At 37.4% G+C, this 24,349-nt stretch overlaps 1 protein-coding gene across 1 annotated transcript; it reads right to left on the reverse strand.

Moving 5' to 3' along the window:
* Positions 1–876: 876 nt before the first annotated feature.
* PTPN20 (protein tyrosine phosphatase non-receptor type 20) lies at positions 877–13,782 on the reverse strand. The gene is made up of 3 exons (XM_060126276.1): positions 13,621–13,782; positions 9,557–9,772; positions 877–942 (listed from the first exon to the last, which is right to left on the reverse strand). The coding sequence occupies exons 1-3, from the start codon at positions 13,780–13,782 to the stop codon at positions 877–879; spliced, it is 444 nt and encodes a 147-aa protein (XP_059982259.1).
* Between the last annotated feature and the right edge of the window lie 10,567 nt (positions 13,783–24,349).

Raw genomic sequence — 24,349 nt, forward strand, 5'->3', positions numbered from 1 at the left:
TCTGAAGAACTTCAAGCACAATTTTATAACAAAGGATATACTGCTCCTAAATACATATATATATATGAAAAACAATGGAATGTTAATTGAATATCAATATCCACTTTCAGAAAACACATTTGTACTTTTCAACCACAAAGAAAAGTGCCTAAAAAGAGCAAACACTTAACCAAGAACTTCTTTATGTAAATACATTTTTAAAAATATCAGGAAGATAAATGATAATAATATAGTTCTTGGTCTAGAACTAGTTAACTGAAGCTTAACTGAACAGAAGGGAAACTGACTCAATCTCAATCTCTTTATATCTTCACTGGATAAATCAAATTTAAACTTTTTTTTAGACGTAGCCTAGTTCAAATGAAACACTTCATATCACTGAACATTGCCTAAAAAAACCCTAAAAAAGATTTAGGGGTACCTGTTTATTTTCATTATCCATATTCTCTTGATCCCCCAATGATTAATGTAACTAATCTGTGACATAAATGATTTCCTTTTTATGACATGTCAGTGACTTTGATATTTTGGTTGCAAATAAATATCCCAAAATTGCCATCCAGAAATTTATGGAAAATAACTTTAGAGATGTTACTTAAAATGGCATTATGGACTAAGCATGTGTGTGGACATTAGGGGACTTCAGTTTCAGTCTTGGCTCCTCTACTTGCTGTCTGAATGACATCATGGAACAAACTTCATTGCTCTGAACTTGAAGTATTTCATCAGTAATATCAGAGCATAACTAACGTCTACCTCAAACGGTGAGAATTCAATGAAACTGTGTAGGCAAAAGAGCTTTACAAATTGTAATGTGCTATACAATGTTCATCTTTATATTCATTATTGTTCTTATTAGAATTTATGCAGTGAGACTTACCTTGTTTGGATCATTCCATAACGTTGTTCTCTCATTTGGCCCACTATATTCATGATGTTGAACTGTAACAGGATGACAGTAATCTTGTATTATCCATAGAGGGGGAAAACACAAAGCCCACAGATGCCAAAGGAGTACGCCATACTTCTTTCCAGTAAAAGATATCTCAAGATTTAACCAGAAAGTTCTCATTTTCAGTCATAAGAAAATGTACTATGTTTAACCTTGTCTAATGGATAAGGAAGACTTGTTTAAATGGGTTTCCAGGAAAAAGCAGGAAGCAATCATTTATAATAAGAAATGTTCTCCAAAAGAAATAACAACAAATTTGCCCCTGTGTATACTTTTCTGTTCTCAGAAGGGAGAACTTAAAGCAGCACTGTGATTCTGCAAAAGTCTGAAGCATAGAAGACTTTTTCTGGCCACAACAGTAACACAGCTGTTTCTCATATAAAGAGCCCTCTCAACTCAAATGGAGACCCTGAGCAACAGTTGGCCCAACACCAGATTCTGCACCTGTGCACGGAGACCAGCACTACCCAGTGTGGTCACTAAGCTGGTGCAGGTCTGCAAAGGGATGTTGCTAGACCACAATGAGATGAGTCCAGAAACGGGTAATAAGTGTTTAGAAACTCTTACGGCAATCTGACAGTGGTGTAACATTGAGCAGCCTCATCAGTGGAACAAGATATAGACCAGCTCAGGTGTTGCTGAACTTGCCTGAAAAGTCACATGTGGTGTAAGCTGAGGACGAGTCATGTGCAGCAAAACCACATTAAATTTAAGGTTTGTCAACTGTCAGCTATAATCCAAAAGTACATAAAAATCAGAGAAAATGTAAACATTCCTTTATTTATATAATTTGTCATTTCTATAATAATTTAAAATGTTAATTAAGCCTTTAAAAATTTTTATATTGAAATAATTATAGATACATAATAAGTTGCAAAAAATGTAGAGAGAGTCTGTGTATCCTTCACCTAGTTTCTCCCAATTATACCATCCTCTACAACTAGAGTATAACATCAAAACCAAAAAATTGACATTGGTACAATCTACAGAGCTTATTCAGATTTTGCCAGTTTAACATGCAATCTTTTGTGAGAGTGGGCATGTATGTGTATGTATAGTTCTATAAAATATTATCACATGTGAAAATTCATGCAACTGCAACCACGATCAAGGTGCACAACAGTTCCACCACAAGACTTCCTCCTGTTATCCATTAGAACTACCCACCCACCCCAACCCCCAACCCTTGGCAACCAGTAAACTGTTCTCCATCTGTATAGTTTTGTTATTTCAAGGGGATTACATAATGGAATCATGTAATATCTAACTTTTCGAGACTAACTTTTTTTTCATTTAGTCTAATTGCCTCATGATTCATCCAAATTGAGTGTATCAGTAGTTCATTCCTCTTTATTGCTAAATAGTATTCCACAGTATGGACAGGTACCAATTTTTTTAACCATTAAACTTGTTGAAGAACATCTAGGTCGTTTTGCAGTTTTTGGCTATTATAAATAGATCTGCTATGAGCATTTACATACAGGTTTATGTGTGAACATAAGTTTTCATTTCTATGGAATAAATACCCGAGTGTTATTCCTAAGGTTATATGGTAAGTTTAGTTTAGTTCTGCTTTTGTTTTTTTTAAAGAAAATTTAAAACTATTTTCCAGACTGGATATACCATTTTACATTCATTCCTATAAGCAACATATGAGTAATCTAGTTTTTTCAAACATTCACCAGCATTTGGTGTTGTCATTATTTTTTATATTAGCCTCTCTGATGGATGTCTAGTGATATTTTATTATGGTTTTTTCTTTAACATCTTTATTGGAGTATAATTGCTTTACAATGGTATGTTAGTTTCTGCTTTATAACAAAGTGAATCAGTTATACGTACACATATATCCCCATATCTCTTCCCTCTTGCATCTCCCTCCTCCCACCCTCCCTATCCCACCCCTCTAGGTGGTCACAAAGCACTGAGCTGATCTCCCTGTGCTATGCGGCTGCTTCCCACTAGCTATCTATTTTACGTTTGGTAGTGTATATATGTCCATGCCACTCTCTCACTTTGTCACAGCTTACCCTTCCCCCTCCCCATATCCTCAAGTTCATTCTCTAGTAGGTCTATGTCTTTATTCCCATCTTTCCCCTAGGTACTTCATAACAATTTTTTTTAAGATTCCATATATATGTGTTAAAATATGGTATTTGTTTTTCTCTTTCTGACTTACTTCACTCTGTATGACAGACTCTAGGTCCATCCACCTCACTACAAATAACTCAATTTGTTTCTTTTTTATGGCTGAGTAATATTCCACTGTATATATGTGTCACATCTTCTTTATCTATTCATCTGTCGATGGACACTTAGGTTGCTTCCATGTCCTGGCTATTGTAAATAGAGCTGCAATGAACATTGTGGTACATAACTCTTTTTGAATTATGGTTTTCTCAGGGTATATGCCCAGTAGTGGGATTGCTGGGTCGTATGGTAGTTCTATTTTTAGTTTTTTAAGGAACCTCCATACTGTTCTCCATAGCGGCTGTATCAATTTACATTCCCACCAACAGTGCAAGTGGGTTCCCTTTTCTCCACACCCTCTCCAGCATTTATCGTTTGTAGATTTTTTGATGATGGCCATTCTGACCGGTGTGAGATGATATCTCATTGTAGTTTTGATTTGCATTTCTCTAATGATTAATGATGTTGAGCATTCTTTCATGTTTTTTTTTTTTTTGCGTTACGCGGGCCTCTCACTGTTGTGGCCCCTCCCATTGCGGAGCACAGGCTCCAGACGCGCAGGCTCGGCGGCCATGGCTCACGGGCCCAGCCGCTCCGCGGCATGTGGGATCCTCCCGGACTGGGGCACGAACCCGCGTCCCCCGCATCGGCAGGCGGACTCTCAACCACTGCGCCACCAGGGAAGCCCTTCTTTCATGTTTTTGTTGGCAATCTGTATATCTTCTTTGGAGAAATGTCTATTTAGATCTTCTGCCCATTTTTAGATTGGGTTGTTTATTTTTTTGATATTGAACTGCATGATCTCCTTGTAAATTTTGGAGATTAATCCTTTGTCACAAAAGACCCGAATAGCCAAAGCAATCTTGAGAAAGAAAAAGGAGCTGGAGGAATCAGGCTCCCTGACTTCAGACTATACTACAGAGCTACAGTAATCAAGACAGTATGGTACTGGCACAAAAACAGAAATATAGGTCAATGAAACAGGAGAGAAAGCCCAGAGATAAACCCACGCACATATGGTCACCTTATCTTTGATAAAGGAGGCAAGAATATACAGTGGAGAAAAGACAGCCTCTTCAGTAAGTGGTGCTGGGAAAACTGGACAGCTACATGTAAAAGAATGAAATTAGAACACTCCCTAACACCATACACAAAAATAAATTCAAAATGGATTAAAGACCTAAATGTAAGGGCAGACACTATCAAACTCTTAGAGGAAAACATAGGCAGAACACTCTATGACATAAATCACAGCAAGGTCCTTTTTGACCCACCTCCTAGAGAAATGGAAATAAAAACAAAAATAAACAAATGGGACCTAATGAAACTTCAAAGGTTTTGCACAGCAAAGGAAACCATAAACAAGACGAAAAGACAACCCTCAGAATGGGAGAAAAATTTGCAAATGAAGCAACTGACAAAGGATTAATCTACAAAATTTACAAGCAGCTCATGCAGCTGAATATCATGGTTCTAATTTCATTTCCCTAAAGGTTAATGAAGCTGAGCATCTTTTCATGTGCTTATTTATCATCAATACATCCTCATTGTTGAAATGTCATGTCTTTTACCCATTTTCTAACTGAATCACTTGCCTATTTATTTATTTATTTTACTATTGAGTTTTGAGGGTTCTTTATATACTCTAGATGTGAGACCTTTGTTGGATATGTGGATTGCAAACAGTTTCTCCAAGTCTATAGCTTGTCCTTTCATCCACTTCATAGCATCTTTCATAGAACAAATAATTTTAATTTGCTTTTCCCCTAATATTAGTGATGGCAAGAATGTCTGCTCTCACCTTCTGTTTTCAACACACTTGAAGTTCCAGGTAGCGCAATAAGACCAGAAAAAAGAAATATGAGGCAAATGAATTGGAAAGGAAGAGGTAAGTGTGTCCCTACTTGCAGATGGAATGATTGTCTATGCAGAAACTCCCAAGGAATCTGAAAACAAAACAAAACAGGACAAAAAAACCTCTTAGAACTAATAAGTGAGTTCAACAAGATCATAGGATACAAGATCAACATGCAAAAATCAACTGCATTTGGGGACTTCCCTGGTGGCACAGTGGTTAAGACTCCATGCTCCCAATGCAGGGGGCCCAGGTTCGATTCCTGGTCAGGGAACTAGATCCCACATGCATCCTGCAACTAAGAGTTCACATGCCACAACTAAGGAGCCCGCCTGCCGCAACTAAGGAGCCCACGTGCTGTAACTAAGACCCAGCACAAGCAAATAAATAAATAAATATTTTTTAAAAACACAAAAATCAACTTATTTGTACATATGTGTACACACAACGAACATGGTAGTAAAAACACAATACCATTTACAATAAAATAAATCCAACAAAACACGTACAGAAGCTATATGCTGAAAATGACAAAATGCTGATGAAAGAAATCAAAGAAGACCTAAATAAACTGAGAGACATACCACATTCATATTGGAAGATCCAACATAGTAAAAATGTCAATTCATCCTATCAAAATCCCTCAAGCTTTTCTGTAAACATAGACAAGCTAATTTTAAAATTTATATGGAAAGGCACAGACCTATAATGGTTAAAACAATTTTGCAAGAGAAGGAATCACTCTCCCTGATACTAAGACTTCCTATATAGCTACAGGAATCCGAGGTGTGGTAATGGCGAAAGGATAGACACATAGATCAATGAAACAGAATACAGAACTAGAAACAGGCCCCATACAAACAGTCCCAATGATTTCTGACAAAGGTGTAAAAACAATTCAGTGGAGGAAGAACAGCAAGTGAACCTTGACTTAAACCTTGCCCCTTATAAAAAAATTAACTCAAAATGGACTATGGACTTAAATGTAAAACATAAGACTACAGAACTTTAGAAAAGGACATAGGAAAAATTATTTAGGACCTAAAGATTCTTTAGGCTAGGTGAGGAGTTCTTAAACTTGACACCAAAAGCATGATCCATAAAAGGAAATATTGATAAAATGGAACTTCAATGAATTTAAAAACCATTGTTGCTTGAAAGTCTGTTAATTTGTAATTTAAGATTAGGCAAATTATGAAAATATATTTGTATTATTCATTTTTAACCTTAATTTACTGATGGCAAAAGCCGCTGCCCTGGATTGTCTTGACAAGAAAAGGCACAGCTTTTCTGAATATAGCTGTAGTGGTTATAGCCAAATGATAATAGTGTAAGTAACTACAAAGAAATGAAGACCAAAAGAGTTCATGTTAATTTTACCTAGCATTATGATTCCTCATACATTGAGTTTTATAGCCATTATTAATTGTGAATTGCCAAAACCACACTTGTATTAATTGCAAAGATGTACTGGCTAACAAAGCAAAGAAACCATTAAAATGTACTTGTTCCAAGACAAAAGAATTATTTTAAAAAATACTAAAATAAAAAGCTCATGTTCAACATTTCACATGTAACATTAATATTCTACAGACTTACAAAATAGCACTTTGAATTGCTAAGACTAAAAACCCTTACACGATTGCCAAATAATGGTGACAGACTGTACTGAAGGTGCTTTATTGAAAATCTGAGCTGAAGGTATGGCAAAAAAAGATAGTTAAAGTACCATTTTCTAATGAAGCCATAGCTTGACGAATTCAGGGACTGGCTACTGATGCGAAGTGGTACCAACTCGCAAAACAAAAGTAGCAAAGTATTTACCATTGCAACTTACTGACTACACAGCTATTGCTAACACAGTGATTCAGTATATGTGTGATTTGAAAATGATGTGATAAGAAGGAAGAATTCTTCCTTTTCTCAGTTTGATTACTGATAAACACAACTAACTAGTCTTAAATTGCATAAAAATGCAAAGTACTACACTGTCATCAAATGTAATTTGTAAGTTTTGTGTAGGATTATGTTCTGGTAGTAGAGCTGCAATGACAACAAAACAAGTCTGAGGTAGTTACACAGATTAAAGAATTTATCCCAAAAGATAAACCAACACATTGCTTCATCAAGAAAGTCTTGCTACCAAAAAAAAAAAAAAAGAACCCTGCCAGATGAACTGGACAGTGTGTTTAGTGATGTGGTAAGAATTTTTGATTTCGTAAAGGTTAATGTGTTAAATTTTGGATTACTCACTTCATTATGTGATAATACGGTAACTGATAATTAACAACTGTTATTGCATGTTGAAGATGGTTAGAGGGGAAAGTTCTATGGAGAATGTTTCAACTACAGAGCAATACCAGTGCTGGCAAGAGAAGAGCCAGTTTGCTCCCAATGTGTTTTAAGGATTTTTAAGCAGGCTTACTTAAAAATAAAAATGACTATAAAATAACAATAAGAAGAAAGAAATGGTTACATATTCTCAGATTTTCATATCCTTTAGAGTTATAATTGATAAACTAATCTTAAAATGTTAGCCACACACGGCTGGTATACAGCTTGCAGCATGTAAGACTCTCTGTGTGATTTCCACAACGCACAAACTGGTCTACATCCTGTTCACCAAGGCCAACCCACTGTCATGCTCTTGGATGTCACAGCAAGATATCAAACTGCTTTGAAAGTTTCTAAATGCTTACTCTCAATTTCAGAAAACTTATCTTGCTGCAAATAACACAGATTGTTGCTGGTCCAAGACCATACTTTAAGTAGCTCTGGTGGACAAAATTTCTGAAAAGAGTAGAGAGGGGCATAAGTAAGAACATTTGACAGCTCAAGGCTCTATGAAAAGCCAATAAGGCAACAATGGATGCATTTCCTTTTTTTGAACCACTATTTTCCATCAAATCTAAGCATCCTTAATTGTAAAATACATCACTATTTTACATAATGCTAAGAAAAACACTGTCAATTAAGCTGACAGATGACTTATTATAAAATACATTTTGAGTTTAAAGAAGGTATAATGATGGGGGAAAAAAAAAGTGCTCCTCAGAATCACAAAATACAATATTTATAGTTTTTATAGTTTCTATAAGGAATATAAAATAAGAACAAATACAAACAAATTAATTATGATGAAGAATATATAAAATAAAATTATGCTAATGCGTTTTCTGTTAAAAGGATAAAACAACACTAATTATAGGAACAGGTAACATCAGATTCATACTACTTAAATTTTCAGCATTTTGGGGACATTTGTCATTTTTTTACTACCCAGTTTATATTCATTCTTTATTTAAAAAAACAAAACAAAACTCTCAGTTTGCTTTGGAAAACCATTCCTCTCTCATTCTCAGCTGTATGGCCTGGAGTAGTCCTGACAGACCTTAATGGACCAGCATCTCCCACAGTGATCAGTTTAGGGAAAGGGCTATAACTGAAGTGGAAAGAGTGAAATGCTAGGAGATATTGGCTCAAGCTTCTGAGAAAAATAAACTCCCTCTGTCCTCCAGGGAGTTTCTGGGAGAGGACATTTTTCTACCCCCGACGTAATACTACCTTAGAATGGAGAGTTGTAGAACCCATGCAGCCAATTTGCTATCACAAGGGAGAGTTTGTCACTCTTGGGGTATAACTACATAAAGCCTAAGAGAGCAGAGATTTAACATTTGTTCTGATAACAAGATAACTCTGCAAAATTTGCCTACCAGGACAAATGCCTCGTAGCCCCTGTTGTCTTACGACCGAGGTGTGGATTTTCATATTCCTTGTGGACATGGTGAGAGCCGCTTTCCCCCGCCACCCCGCAGTGCCTGCTAACTAATGTCTTCCCCTCCTCACTTCTGCAGCACAGGAAAGCAGTTCAGTAAAAGTAGGCCTTTTGGGGCACAGATCCAAAGCCACATTCCCTAATTAATCAGTAATAAAGATCATAGTAGAATCACCATATGTCTAATTCTTGTGTTTATCCCTTAGCTGGTTCCAAATTTAGGAGGAAAATAAAGAATTGTTAATGGTTGACTCAAACCCAACAATATTATTAGCCTTATTTTACATATGAGAAGACTAGGTTTCAGAGAAGATGAGCAATTTGCAGAAAGTCACCAAAATCTAAAATGTGTGGCAAAACTGGCAGTCAAACCCAGGGACCTCTCATTAACTCTGAAGTCTACTTTTTTTTCCCAATGGGCTCACATGCATGTATTTCTGTTCATTAAAAATAGGCACACATCATCAACATTCTCTAACAAGATTCTAAAAACTGTATGTGTGGGTGGAGGGAAAGAAAAGGAAGATGAACTCATGTTTCCGATGCACCTACCACGCTCCAGACACTGTCCGAAGCCATTCATTTGCATTGCGTACTTTAATTCTCACAACCACCTCCAAGAACCTGCAGCAGTTAAGTGAGAAGCAGGTACCCAAAGCTCACAGGCTCTCTATTTACTCGGTTGCTCTTGAAGGCCAAATATTAGTCTTCAGTTATTAGAAGGCTGTTAAAAGTATAGTGTTTACTAACAGCATCAGTTTATCTGCTTAATTCACACACTTACTGAAAAGTTCTTTTCAATGGCACGGAACACAACATCCACACATAGGAACACCCCTGTCCGGCCCACGCCAGCACTGCAGTGAACAGTGATGGGTCCTGTAAGGTGGCTCTTCCTCGCATAACGGACATACTTTATAAAACCTTCTGCTGAGGCAGGAGTGCCATGGTCTGGCCACTTGGTGAACTGCAAGTGTTTTACAAAGTGACTAGCTCCTGTCTGTGGGGGTGGGGTGGGGAGGGAGAGAGGGAGAAAGGGAAAGAAAGAGCTTGGGAGAGAGGGAGAGAGAGAAGGAGGGAGGGAGGGAGAGGAAGGCGGAGAGAGAGGAGAGATTTATCAACGTCTTATAGTAGAGATCTTCTTTTAATTTCTAATATGCCAGAAATAGTAATACTAATTGCTATATGGTAATAGGATAATAAAAATAAAAATACTAACAGGTGACAGGAATTTAGCCCTTACTCTGTGCCAGGTACTGTGCTAAGGACTTCACACGCATTATCTCATTTAATCCTCACATCAACCCTGGGGAGGCAAGCACTGTGATATCCTCAGTTTACAGATGAAAAGTAAGCATTTGATTGACTGATAGATGTATGCTAGGTCAGAAGGCTCATATGTTTAGAGCTGGGACAATAGTGCAGTCCTCCCAAATCTAACTCTACCATCTTTCTTCTGCACCATGAGAATGTAGAAGAGTCCAAACAAACCAAGAATCCAAAACACTTAGGATGAAAGATGAGCTGACATGTTAGGAATAAGATAGAAAAGCAATCTATCTCGGCTTAAATATTATGATACTAAATTTAATTAAAACAGTAAGTGCTGTCAAGCTGCTTAACCGGGATTTGGTGGGGGGCAACCTCCTCCGGTGATGAGAATTGGGCAGTTAATGACCATGTGAGTAGACTCTGGTCCCCACTCTTGTGCTGAACCCCCTGAAAGTGGAGCCATGGAACTGTCCTCAGGGTTGACAGATAAAGCACTTTGAGTTTACCGATCATCCCTTCCAGAGGGTTCACCCTTTCCCCAATGTGGAGCCCTCGTTTTACTTCACCGGGCACCCTCGTGAAAAAACTCAGGAAGGGTTTCTCACTGCTCCTCTGCTTCTCCCTAATGTACCACCTTTTTCTGCGTTCCAAATAGAAATACAATTTTCCTACGTTCCAAACAGAAAACCTCAGTTTTGAATCATCGGCACATGAAATTGGATGAGGAAAATGACACTTGACAATCTTGTGAAGGCACCCAATTGAGGATCGCTCTCACTCCATCACATACCTTAGGGATTAAACCTTTCATGCACTGTTGACCACTGAGAACCTGCACGAAGGTGGGCCTCACTGGTTTCCTGACACAGTGCCACGATGCAGATTCTCCAAACATCAACCCCATGGTCTTGAGGCTTGCGGGCCTCAGCCCAAAGGCCACCATCCTAGACGCCCTTGTCAAGGGTGCACAGGTGGAACTGAGCATTTGAATCCTTGCAGACAGATCATCCCTCTGGGCCTCCCACCTGGCCTGTATTCTCCAAGCATGCTGTCTCCTGCCATAGCAAGTATCACATGTTATTTGGAACTGGTGTTTTCCTCCCCCACTAGACTGTAAGCACTCTAAGAGTTGAGGCTGTTTCTGTTTTCTATCTCCAGCATCTGGCACAATACTTGGTTAATAGGAGGGAATCAACAAGTCTTAGGAGAGTGAAGGATCAGGCAAATCCTCAGGTGTACGGAGCAAGCACAGGGCCTAGCACACAGCCAGCAAGCTCTCCATCAATGTCAGCCATCATTACTATTCTTGGCCTCCTCTGTCAGCACTCTATGCTCCGATCCTCATGCTCTTCAATTCTATCCTTTCCCCTCCCTCCCCACTTCTCTAGCTCTTCAACATCTCCCTTTGCACTCAGGCCCCCATCCCACAGTAAACTCGTGGAAACCATCATCACTTCCCTAAATGCTTCTTCCACTTCCTGGCCTTGCATCCCATGGGCACTGCACTCTGCAGCCCTCTCTAATCAAGGCCGCCTATTTTCCTGTACTCCAGGTACCACAGAGCCTAGAGATTAGGTTGCATACCGCTTGCTGCCCAATGCTATTTCCAATTCATTATTCCTTCTGTTTGTACAAAAACCTCTCTTCCTTTTGAGTTTCATACCTCTTAGCTTCACCTTCTCATCGCTATCACCCTACCACAGATTCTGACCAGGCAAATTTGGGATCTCAACAACCAAACAGACACTCTAACCTCACATTTTTATTTCTCTCTTGCAGAGGAGACCATTTCTTTCTTCTAGTCCTCACAATGTGATCACTCCTTGGACTCACCATCATCTATAATGTCCAATATCAAAAATCTTCCAGTTCTTAGATTCCAACATCATTTTCTGAGCAGAAGCTGTTACGCTACCACCTCATTTGTGCTTCACTTCAACTCCAACAATGTGACTAAACGGAGCTCTCCTGTCCTTGTTGTCCTCCATTTCCTCCTAGCCCGATTCCATCCATCTCCCTAAATTTAGACTTCATGGCTGATTATCTAAATCATTCTCTTACCAAACTGTCAACTCCTTTCATCCTTTGAATCCTGCCACATATACTAAGCAACATCCCTCCCTGGGTAAGTCTCATAACCTGTGTTCAGGAATCCCATGGTTAGGAAAAAATTAATCACATAGTTGCATATTTTATTGTTATTGCAAATTATGGGTTCCAACCTCAGCACCTCCAGCAACCCTTTTCCTGATCATTGCCTGTGCTCCAATCAACTTCTTTGATGATGACTCCAAATCTCATCACTCTTTTCAAGTTTCTGGTTTAACTCCCATCCCCTTCACTCCTATAGAACACATGTATCACCTACCTGCTAATCAAATCCACTTAGAGCAATGTAACATCGCTTTCTCCTATAAATCATTCCTTTTCTGTTTTCTGAGTCTGTAGAGCAAGAAATGAATTATTCCATGAATTATTCTAGACCAATACTTCCCAATAGAACTTTCTACAATGATGCAGATGCTCTATATCTTTGCTGCCCATATGGTAGCCACTAGTAACATGTGATTAAATACTAGAAGTGTGGATACTATAAATGAGAAACTGAATTTGTTATTTTATGTAAGTTTTAATAATTTAAATATAAAATAGCCAAATGTGGCTATCGCATTTGACAGCATAATTTTTGAACGCTCCTTATAAGTCATAAGTCACATAAAGTCTGCCAATTTTATCTGAAAAACACCAGAATCTTTGCTTTCTATCTAATTGTTAACTGCCCTAGTTGATCATGGACGCTTCTTACTAGAATTGTTCAATGTCTCCCAATTATCTTCATAATGAAGTTCATGTTCCTTAGCTGAAATTCAAGACATTTCATGTTCTGGCTTTCTCTACTTATTTTCTATAGCCTCATCTCACCTCTCACTACTCCCTGGCATTGAACTTTTACATTCCAGAAACACTTAACTACTTGTATCTCTCTATACATATCCCATGCTATTTTATACCTTGATCATCTACTTCCTCTTTCCATCTTTCTCATTTGGGTTATTCTCAATCCAGATGTCACCTCCTCTAGCAAGTCTTCCCCCCAAGCCCAAGGAGAGCTAAGTACTTCCCTTCTGAGCTCCCAAAGCATCCCATACAAATCTCAATATTACCACATTCATTGAGCACAGTAACTGGAGGTACCAGTAAGCGCACTGAACTCTTTGCTACTCAGTAAGGAGCAACAGTGCCTGGCACAGTGATTATCAGGATATCTTAAGGACTCCATACACATCTGTCACTCTCAGCAGAAGCAGCCGAAGTACATCCCAGGATTAGGCAACTTCCAACACTCACTCTCAACCGCCCCAACTCACCTTTTCAATTTTTTTGTCTCTCCAGTCAGAGTTTGGTTAGGCAGAAGTAGAGGTGGTGTTGTCTTAGTTTCTGGTACCAGGGAGAAGTAAAAACAAGTTACTTTAAAAAGTATCCCCAGCTATGTCCCATCTTACCCCTAACTTCTCATCCTGACACGTGTGCTTATATAATGAAATATATATCTAACACTGATTTTTTTTAACTTACGGACTTCTTGACAACTTGAAATATTCGAATGATGAAATATTGAAGTATCTGGTAGTTCTCCAGGAAGATATGACAATTTTTCAATTCCAAAGGTTTCTTCATAGAAACGGGCCAGTAATGGTGGCATTTGATAACTCCACCTTCTACCTCTCTGGTTATCATGACAATAACATTAGAGTTATTTTCCAAAACTATTTGCCAAAAGTCATTTGTGGTAGTTGGCAGTGGTCCTTGGGTAGCAATAATAATAATACTTCTCCAGAATTGACTATTTTAATATAACTAGCATTGATGTAGTCCTTGTTTTCTCCAAGAGGAACACATGTTGAATCATCTATTACAAACACAGAAACATAGGGTAGACAAAGGAAAAGCAGGAGAGGCAATACACCCAGGTTTCATGAAACCCTTTCACACAGGTAAATCCATTTATCTCTTTGACCAACAGAGAAGGTGGCATAGGAATTTCTTTTCAAAGGGTTATTTCAGTCCATGAATTTAAATTTTTCCCTCCCCAAAATCTACTGGCATGACCTAAGAAATATACAATTAGGTTAAGGTAGCTTTTTAAAAAATCAGTTTCTGAACAGAGAAGGATGCCATCGGTATCCAGACATTTTGAGAGATTTCTGTTACATATGGCACAGGTAGGAATAGGCCAAGGGAGGTACCTCCTAGCCTGTGACTGAACACAGCAAAGGAGGAGGCCTCTGAGGGAGCAAGTGAATGAATGACATTCTCCTACAAATCCGGAAAACCTGCAAGCCCAGAGTAGCAGAGCCAGGAGGGAGAAAAAAAAAAAGATTGGGGTACTTGGGCAGATACAAATCCCAGGATTACTGTAATTCTACCAATGCCCCCCACACAAGGCAGCCATACTTTATGTCCATTCCCAGCCTTCATGTGGTGAAGTGGCATGCTAATCAAAGGTATTGTGGCAAAAGGATGCTACAAAGGGGATTTGCTCCAAGTAACATGGGACTCGTCCAACATGGACTATTATAACAAATATGAGAGGGGAAAATCCAACTACCTGGCTCACTAATAAACTCCACTGGCCCAGGAACTCTCTTCACTTTACACAGACATCTGGAGCTCTGGTTCCACCACTGCTCCCACAGACAGAATAAAAGAAGGGTCCTTCCCTGCCATGCAGTGGTCTCACCAATAGTTCCTCTCCATTACTCAAGGTCATGTGACCCACTTATCTTTCAAAAACACTATGACCAAGATCACTGAAGAGGGCTTACACAATTTCTGACAGAACCTTTCTCAAATTCCAAAATAGCAAACATAAATCTCTCCTTGTAAATATGAATAAATAGAAAACACAATCACTAGATATATAAAGATATCTAGTACTTCACAAAAGTATATCATTCTGAGAAATCACAGCAAATGTTTTCCTTTATAAGAGAGAAGAATACTTTAAAAACTCCTATTTGTATTTTAAATGAAATTTGAGCAAACATTATTTTATTTAAAAGAATGATGTATATGTTTATTGACATAAATTTGTTATATTATTAAATTATAAAGGAGGTAAAAGAATATTAATGTGAGATCTTTCATCATATATATGTATGTATACATATATATCATATATAAACATATAATTAAAAAACATGGCAAGTATTCATCAAAATGCTAGCAGTGACTATTATCTAAATTTTTATAGTGAATATGTACCATTTTGCAGAAGAAAATAAATTTTTATTTTCAAAAGGGAGATTTAGCATGTAAAAATGAAACAATCCAAAGTAATAAAAGCTCACTTTCAAATAAAAACCACAATTACTCAATTAAAATCCCTAAAATGAGAAGCGAACAGAAAAACAAATTAGTGATTTAGAAAACCAGCTTAAGGAATTTTCCCAGAACTCAAAAAAAAAAAAGTGAAAAAAATGACAATAATTATTAAAATACTAAAGGATGCAGAGCATATAAAAGGAATATATAAAAGGAAGGAGTTTCAGAAACAAACTGTGGAACACAGGCATACCTCAGAGATATAGTGGGTTTGGTTCCGGACCACCACAATAAAGGTACTATCGCAATAAGCAAGTCACATGAATTTTTTTGTTCCCCAGTGCATGTAAAAGTTATGCTTACACTATACTGTAGTCTACTAAATGTGCAATAACATTATGTCTATAAAACAATATACGTATTTTAATGAAAAAATACTTTACTGCTAAAAAATGCTAACCATCATCTGAGCCTGCAGCAAGTTGTAATCTTTTTGCAACAGTAACATCAAAGATCACTGATCATATCACTATAACAAACATAATCATAATGAAAAAGTTTGACATACTGCGAAAATTACCAAAATGTGACACAGAGACATGAAGTGACGCAATGCTGTTGGAAAAATGTGCTCAACACAGGGTTGCCACAAACTTTCAATTTGTAAAAAACACAGTATCTGCAAAGTACAATAAACTGTAGGGCTATAAAACCAGGTATGCCTGTATTTAGCAAGAAAGAAATAACTCAAGTAGTCATAGGAGAAAAGTTCTCCTCAAAAAGGAGACAGTAAGAGATGATCATGAGCCCACTGCCACAAATAATTTGCCTCCAAGTGAGTTCCTTGATCAGAAGCAAGGCTGTGTGGACTACCATGATGGTGGATAAGGCATCCTGCAGGTCCAGATGGTAGATCTGCTAGAAGCTTGTTGCGAGGAAGGCAAATCCGTATCTAGTGTCTATTTTAGTATGAAAAAAGCACCGTTCTTTCTATGACAGAAGCAGTCCAATGTAATCAACCTGCCATCAAGTAGCTAGCTGGCTGACCACCCTGGGAAATGGTGCTATATTGGGGCCTCAGTGTTGGTCTCTGCTGCTGGCAGATTGGGCGCTCAGCAGTGACCATAGCAAGGTCAGCCTTGGTGAGTGGAATTCCACGTTGATGAGGAGCCCATGCACAGCTTCTATTCCTGCCAGCATGTCTACTTTATTCATAAATCCACTGGGTAATGACAGGAGTGGCTGGGAAAGAGGCTGACCAGTATCTACAGAATAGGTCATCCTATCCACCTGATTATTAAAACCTCTTCTTAAATCACCCTTTGATGAGCATTCACAAAGGACACAAATATATTCATGTTTTTGGCCCTTTCAGAGAGATCTATACACATTTCTCTCTCCCAGATTTCCTTGTGACCAATTTTCCAGTTATGTTTCTTCCAAGTCCTTGACCATCCAGCTAAACAATTGGCTATAGGCCATGAATTAGTAAAGATTTGTACCTCTGGCCATTTCTGCTTCTAAGCAAAATGAACAACCAAGCACACTGCTCAGAGTTCTACCAATGGGGAAGACCTCCCTTCACTACTGCCCTTCAGGCATGTCCCCAAAACAGCACTGTAGTGCAGCTGCTGTCCACTTCCAGGAGGTGCCTGTGTATGGTGCAGAACCATCTGTAAACCAGGTCCCAGTTTTCTCTTCCTCAGTCAATTGATCATAGGGAACTCGTCATGAAGCCACAGGTACAGGCTGAGAAAGAGGAGGTAATGTAGCAGAAGAGGGGACCATGGGCATTTTAGCCACTTCATATAACTTATTTGTACCTTCAGAGCCTGCTCAAGCCCGACCTTGTATACACCACTTCCATTTGATAATGGAATGCTGCTGTGCACGCCCAACTTTCAGGCTCATGGTTAAGTGTTCAGTCTCTACTAAGGCCCGGTAGCTGGTCAAAAGCTGTTTCTCAAAAGGAACAGCTCTCAAGAGTAGAGATTGAGTTCCATGGCTATTTATCATATCACTGTACATTATAATGTTTTTAAAAGAACTACCCTAGGTGACCAACCAGAAAAGATCAACTACACAGATAATTGTGTAGTCATACAATGGAACATTATTTAGCTTTTAAAAAGTGAAATGTAAATATATATTCATTAAAAAGACATGTTTACAAAGGAATATGCTCTTGTTTTTATTTTTAAAACACATTTATGTTCAAAATTCCACTTCTGCCTAAAATGTAGAAAGGTGGTATGAGCATCACTCACATACTAACAACATATAAAAGTTGAAAAAAACAAAATAAAATAAATTTTGAACCCATCAGAGAGCTGTGGTTACAGGCCAACGAAGTATTCTGAAATCTAAGGAAAGACAGCCTCCTAAGGAGAGACAGGTCACTTGTGGTGGTCACAGTGTGCGTAGGGCACACTGGCTCACTTGTGGAGCTGAGGGGTGAACGAGATACCGAAAGCATTCGGATAAGAAAAAGCCCAATATATTGCTAAAGGCTGAATGAGCAATTCAGCCTAGTGTGAGCATATAGAACCCCAGGAAGCCACAGATACAGAGAGTGTGCACACCTCACAGACTCAACAGACCTCCATAAGTGCTCATAAGAAGGACTGGAGACAGGATAGGAAATGGAAGGAACCCTTCTCTCAGTGGCATAGGCTTAGAGGAGGAAAGCTACTGCCACTGCTGTAAATGTCGAAAAGCCCCACTTGGACCTACCTCCCCAACGGAACAAAAGTCTTCAACTGCAGGGGGAATAGCAGCAAACCCTGTTGTGCACAGGTGAATACAGTACAGTTGGAAAAAGGGCAGAAGAAAAACGCTCCTCTCCTGGAGGAGGGCCGGAAACATCCCTGATCCGAGGATCCTATACCAATACTATTATGAGTCTCCTACCACTAAGCAAGGGACAGGAAACCCTCTCCCACACTAGACCTACCAAAAATATAAGGCAGAGTTTGAATGCCATAGAGAGGAGAGGCAGCTCCACCTGCTTAGATCCCACCGCTTAGATCCAGGGAAATTGTTATACCTGTTCACCAACGTCAGGATAAACTCGGGCTCCTTACTGGACTCATAAATTGAGGATGCTGGTAGTCTGGCCCCTGCCTACTTTTTCATCCTTATCTCTATTAATTTCCTTTATGCCCTTTATGCCTCAGCCTTAACAAAGTAAATACCTTTTCCTTTTGTTTCTGTGGGTAATTTCAGGTTTCTTGCTCTTTCCTCCTTCCCACCTTCCCACCTTTTCTTGGGTTACTGTAAACATCAACTTGTTCTCCATTTCCTGCCAGCTATCTTTCACCTCATTACCAGCAATCCTCCTTCCAGATAGGTGATTGACAGACAGATAGGAAAATGCAAAAAAGACTCCATCTGTGCCTCATTTTCATTCTAACAGACTGAATAAAATGTGTACTCCTTGGTTTCACATATATTGAGTTCCTTCACACTCTGGCCCACATTATATTTTTTGCTCTGTCTCTCATCTTCTCAAGCTTCCAGGCATTCCAATTCACGTATACCTTATAACTCCTGACACATTACATTTCTCACCATTAATAAGATATTTTCACAGCTCCTTACCTTTGCTCAAACTTCTCCCCACAGCTTGAAACTTTCTTCCCTCCCTTTCCACCTGCTGAATTTCTATTTATTTAAGATCCGATCCTAAATCTAACCAAGATATCTTCTTTTCAAAGAAGGTGGTGGGGAACTCTCCCCCTTGCATAGTCCTGTCTTCTGCACCCACAATCCTTGGACTCTGCCTCTATAATAGTATTTACTACACTGTATTTAAATTTGTCTTTTACATGTCTGTGTCCCCAATTAAACTATAAACTAGAGAGCAAGAACTATTAATACTTTGTATTTGTATACAGTGCTTAGTATATAATTAGTATTTACTAATTAGTATATATTAGTAGCATATAATATTATCTCAAAACACCTTTTGAATTAATATTATTTGTTCATTTAATGCGCTTGTGAAAGTTGTTTATACAGGTTGCATACTATACACATTATTATGCAGTGCTCTTCCAGTGACTGTAGCTAACATTACTTATAAATCTCTAAGAAAATACGGCTCAAAAAACTGTTTCCTTATTTGATGTTTTTGCATGTAACACCTAAATTTGAACATTTTATAAGCATGAAAGCTGCTGTTTCTTTTGTTTTTCTAATGGAAATTTACTTTTCTCCCAGTTTTTAACATTTTTTTTCATTTATAGTACCAAGTATTCACCATGTTAATAATTCCATTTCTAGTACATTATTTTCTTTCTGGAAGCATATAATGTCTCAAAATTTAGTTGTGTACTGAGCTTTACCTTACCTCAAGTACACTGCCCCCTCCAAGAGCTCCAAAAACATTTACAAAGGCTTTGGAACTGGGTAGTTGTTGATATGACAGAGAAATTTAATTCTTTAGCAGTATCTTTTCTTGTGTTAATACCATATTTATGGGATCATAAATACGCCCTATTTTTAGACAAATCAGGTTGTACTTACTACAAAGAGCTATATTTTTAAAACTAATCAAACATTTGAGGGCCATTATTCACTGCCTCCACTCAGAGGGCTAGCTATGAATATGAATAAGCAAAAAACTCACTAAATAAGCATATTAGTTATACCTTTCTGTCTCCTTTTTAAACTGATCCTCAAAACCATCACTATGTTGAAAATCCTGAAGAAACAATTTTACTTCCCCTGAGTTAATTTCATTTTCAAAAACCTACAGGCATAAGAAAGGAAAAAATTATGACTATGATTTTAAGAATATATCGTTTAAAGAAAATGATTTCTATAGCTTCTCAAGAAGAGCAATAAGGTATTCAATAATAGAATTAAAACCACAATTACAGTGTGATTTCTACTCCTAGAAAATCATTTGAAATGAATATCTCCCTATTAAATATTTTCCAATCTGTCAAAACAGAGTGTAGAGTACTATGCACATATAAATTATTTCTACTGAACCACCCAAGTTATTTTCCAAAAATTCATAAAAATAAACCTTATTTTTCTTAAAAAACAAAAAACAGATTATTACTATAGCCCAGAAGAGATTCTTATAATGAATGCTTATCACATTTAGTTTATTGTAAAAATAAAATTCCTAACACTTTATTTATCTTTATGTTAGCGCTTGTAATCTAATCCAGTAATTCTAGGTATGTCTCTGCCACAAGGTTTTGTTCTGCCCAATGGACTTTAGTCCACTTTGTTGCCTTTGCGCCATCCTATACAGTACCTGGCCCACTGGTAAACAAAATTGAATATAATTAAAGGGAAAAATCACATTAAAATAAAGATTCAGTTACCAATATTTTAGCCCTCAATTCTGCTTCAATTAATCCATTCATTTGACAGTTCTTTTCTGGGGGTCCTAGTACATGCAGACACTGTTCTAAGTGCTATGGATAAAACACTGAATAAGAGGCGTGTGTTCTGCCCTTGTGGAGCGTATATATATTCTGATGGGGAGAGAGAAAATACACAAGCAAGTGTAGAAAAATTACAGCTGTGATAAATGTTAATGTTAATGCAGTAACAGAGTATGGTGATACTTAACCACCATGTACCTAAAAGACAGAAGGAAGGGCTAGGCAAAGAGACAGGAAAGCATCCTGAGCAAAAGGAACAACAGGCCCAGAGACTGGGAGGCCTGCCATGGTCTGGCCTCTGCCTAATTTCCCACCCTCAGCTCCCATCTGTTTCTCATGCAGCATCTCTAGCCACACCCTGTGTTATGTCTTTCCACACTCTGTGTTATGTCTTTTCATCTTTTTTGAAGCATCTTTTGATGATCCTTATTTTGTGAAACTTATTAATCCTTTCCCTTCTTAACTACTGCATAATGAGTAAACCACAAGTTTTTATAGATAGTAATTTTGTTTTTATTATATTCTAAAATTTTAAACTTCTATTATGACTTCTTCTTTGACTCATGAGTTAGAAGAATGTGTCTTTAGATTTCAAATGTATGCTTCATCTTTTTGTGGTTGACTTCTAACTGAATTTCTTTATATCAGAGACCACAGACAGTACTATAAAGATTATTTGACATTTATTATGATATATTTTGATTTGGTACATGACAAATTTTTATAAATGGTCCATGTATGCTTGAAAAAAATGTGTTCTCTAATTTTTGGATGCAATTCTATATATATTTGTTATATCTAGCTTGCTAATTGACTTTTTAAAAAATTTTTATACTCTTAACTAATTTTCTATAATCTATTAATAAAGGAGATATTTTAAAATGGCCCACCATCATAGTGAATTTATCAATAACTATTTGTAATTCTGATTTATATATTCTGAAGCTATTATTAGGTGCTTATAATTTTAGAATTTTATATCTTCCTTGTGAACTAAACCTTTCAGTATTATACAGTGACTTCTTAATGCCTAATGCTATTTGCTTTTAAGTCTCTTCTTTCTGATCTCTCTATAGCTATACCAGCTCTCTTTTGTTAGTGTTGTTCTGTGTATTTTAATTTTTACTTTAAAATATCCAGAGAAAATGTTCCCAAAGATTCCTTCTCATTAAACTGCATGGATGACCAATAAATTAAATGAATTGAGTTCTACAGAGTTGACCTAGTCCTGAAAAATAATTTATCAACACTAATTGGTAAAGCAAATCTCTAAAAATTAATTTCAGGTAATTACGGTAGGAATGTGGAGATTCTGAATGAAATGGAACAGAGGAAAAGAAATGGGGCAATGCTTATACACTGACACAATCCCTCTCATCTCCAACAAGATGTTAAAAAGCCATTTGCGCACAATTCATTTACTAAGAAAAAGTGACATCACCCAGTGAGAAGTCGTAGCATAATTTAAACCTGAGACATATTTCAAGTCATGCTTCCAAATAAACTTGATTATATTTATCAAAGAAGCAAACTGTTCTAGATAGTTGTAATTCAAATAAGGCTCACTTAGGACTCTAACATGTCTTTGATTGAATGAAATGTGATTTGGCTAACAATGTCAAGAAGGCACAAGGAGAAATATTCTAAATTATCAAGATACTGGGTCTTTTTGGAGAGTGCTCACTGAATCAAAGTAACGTCAAAGAAAAGGCTGGATAAAATTTTCCAAGGAGCCTAAGTTAACTTTTCTGCACTGCATATGCAAAGGTTTATGAGGACAAAGTGTAAACAGTAATACTAAGAGATAGGAGTCTGGTTCCTGGTCTTTCCGCTGTGACTGAATAGCTGTATGATCACAGACAAATCATTTCAGCTCTCTGGGAATTAGTTTCTTCACCTTTAAAATGAGGGTTGGAATAAAAATTAATTGATCTATCTTCTAAATCTAGTCATCTACATACAAGTCCTAGAAACAATGATACTACATCAGCAACAAATATGCCCAGTGCCCATATCTTGGTTTCTAAATGCTATTATCCAATAAGAGAAAACTAAGCTCTTAGGAGTAATGGCTGCATCTAGGGCTGGGACAGGAGGAAATGCAAGATAAGCCTGGAGTATCTTGTAATGCAATAAAGTGCTCAAAAAACAAAAGGACGGGTTATGTCAAAGGGACTCAGGAGTCAACCTGAAAGAGTTCCCAAGGACCCGGACTAGAACAATTTGAACAAAGTAAATAACACAACAACTAGATTATAATATAAAGTACAAAATACATATACTGAGTCCATACTGATATAAACAAATGACTGAATAAATAAATAAGTAGGGGAGTAGAAACAAATCTTCTTTATAGGGCAATCCCAAATAATGTACATATATTACTCCCTTGTCTAGGAAGCAGAGCCACCTCCCTTCCGCACCTATGAGAGCAACCTTGTTGTTTTGACCTCTTGAATGTTACTCTCCTTTCCTAATGCCACAACCATTGTCCAATTTGTCACCATGTGTCTTAATTACTGCCACAGCCTTTTAACAAGCCTGCTATTTTCACTCTTACTATCCATCCAATACATCCTCAACACGGAAGCCAGAGAAATAACAGATAATAGAAACAGACAGATAGGAGTTCTAGATACTGGCATTAACAAATACAGACTTTAAATGTTCTATGTTTAAGGCATAAAAGACGAAAGAAAATCTAGGAAAGAAACTGAAGAAAGACTTCTATGGTTTGAAAGGAACACAATAGAAAGACTAATACTGAAACTAAGACATCAGTGGTGAATTTAACAGCAGACTGCATACAGCTAAACAGAATATTAGTTAACTGAAAACAAAGTCAGAAGAAACATTTCAATAAAAATACAAAAAAAGAAGACAATCTAGAGCCTAGCAGAATATCTTTGACTTACATACTAAAGATAAGATTAGCTATAATATATAAAACCTACAAACTAAACAAAAAAAGAGTCATGTACCACAACATTCATTGCAGCTCTATTTACAATAGCCAGGACATGGAAGCAACCTAAGTGTCCATCGATAGATGAATGGATAAAGAAGATATGGCACATATATACAATGGCTAACACATATATATGGAATCTAAAAAAAAAAAAAGGTCATGAAGAACCTAGGGGCAAATCAGGAATAAAGATGCAGACCTACTAGAGAATGGACTTGAGGACACAGGGAGAGGGAAGGGTAAGCTGGGACAAAGTGAGAGAGTGGCAGGGACATATATACACTACCAAACGTAAAATAGCTAGCTATTTTGGAAATAACACTGAAAAGTCAAAGACTTCATTGTTAAATAAAAACCACCAAGAATGATGTCCAAGCTTCTACCTCCCAAATACATGATTGAAAATATTTTAAATGATATAATCTTTTAAAAAAATTTTTTATTAAAGTATAGTTGATTTACAATGTTGTGTTAGTTTCCAGTATACAGCAAAGTGGTTCAATTATATATACATACACACACACAAACACACACACACACACACACACACACACACACATTCTTTTCCATTACAGTTTATTACAGGATATTGAATATAGTTCCTGTG

This window comes from Lagenorhynchus albirostris, chromosome 16 (genome assembly GCF_949774975.1).
Source record: "Lagenorhynchus albirostris chromosome 16, mLagAlb1.1, whole genome shotgun sequence".
Classification (NCBI taxonomy): domain Eukaryota; kingdom Metazoa; phylum Chordata; class Mammalia; order Artiodactyla; family Delphinidae; genus Lagenorhynchus; species Lagenorhynchus albirostris.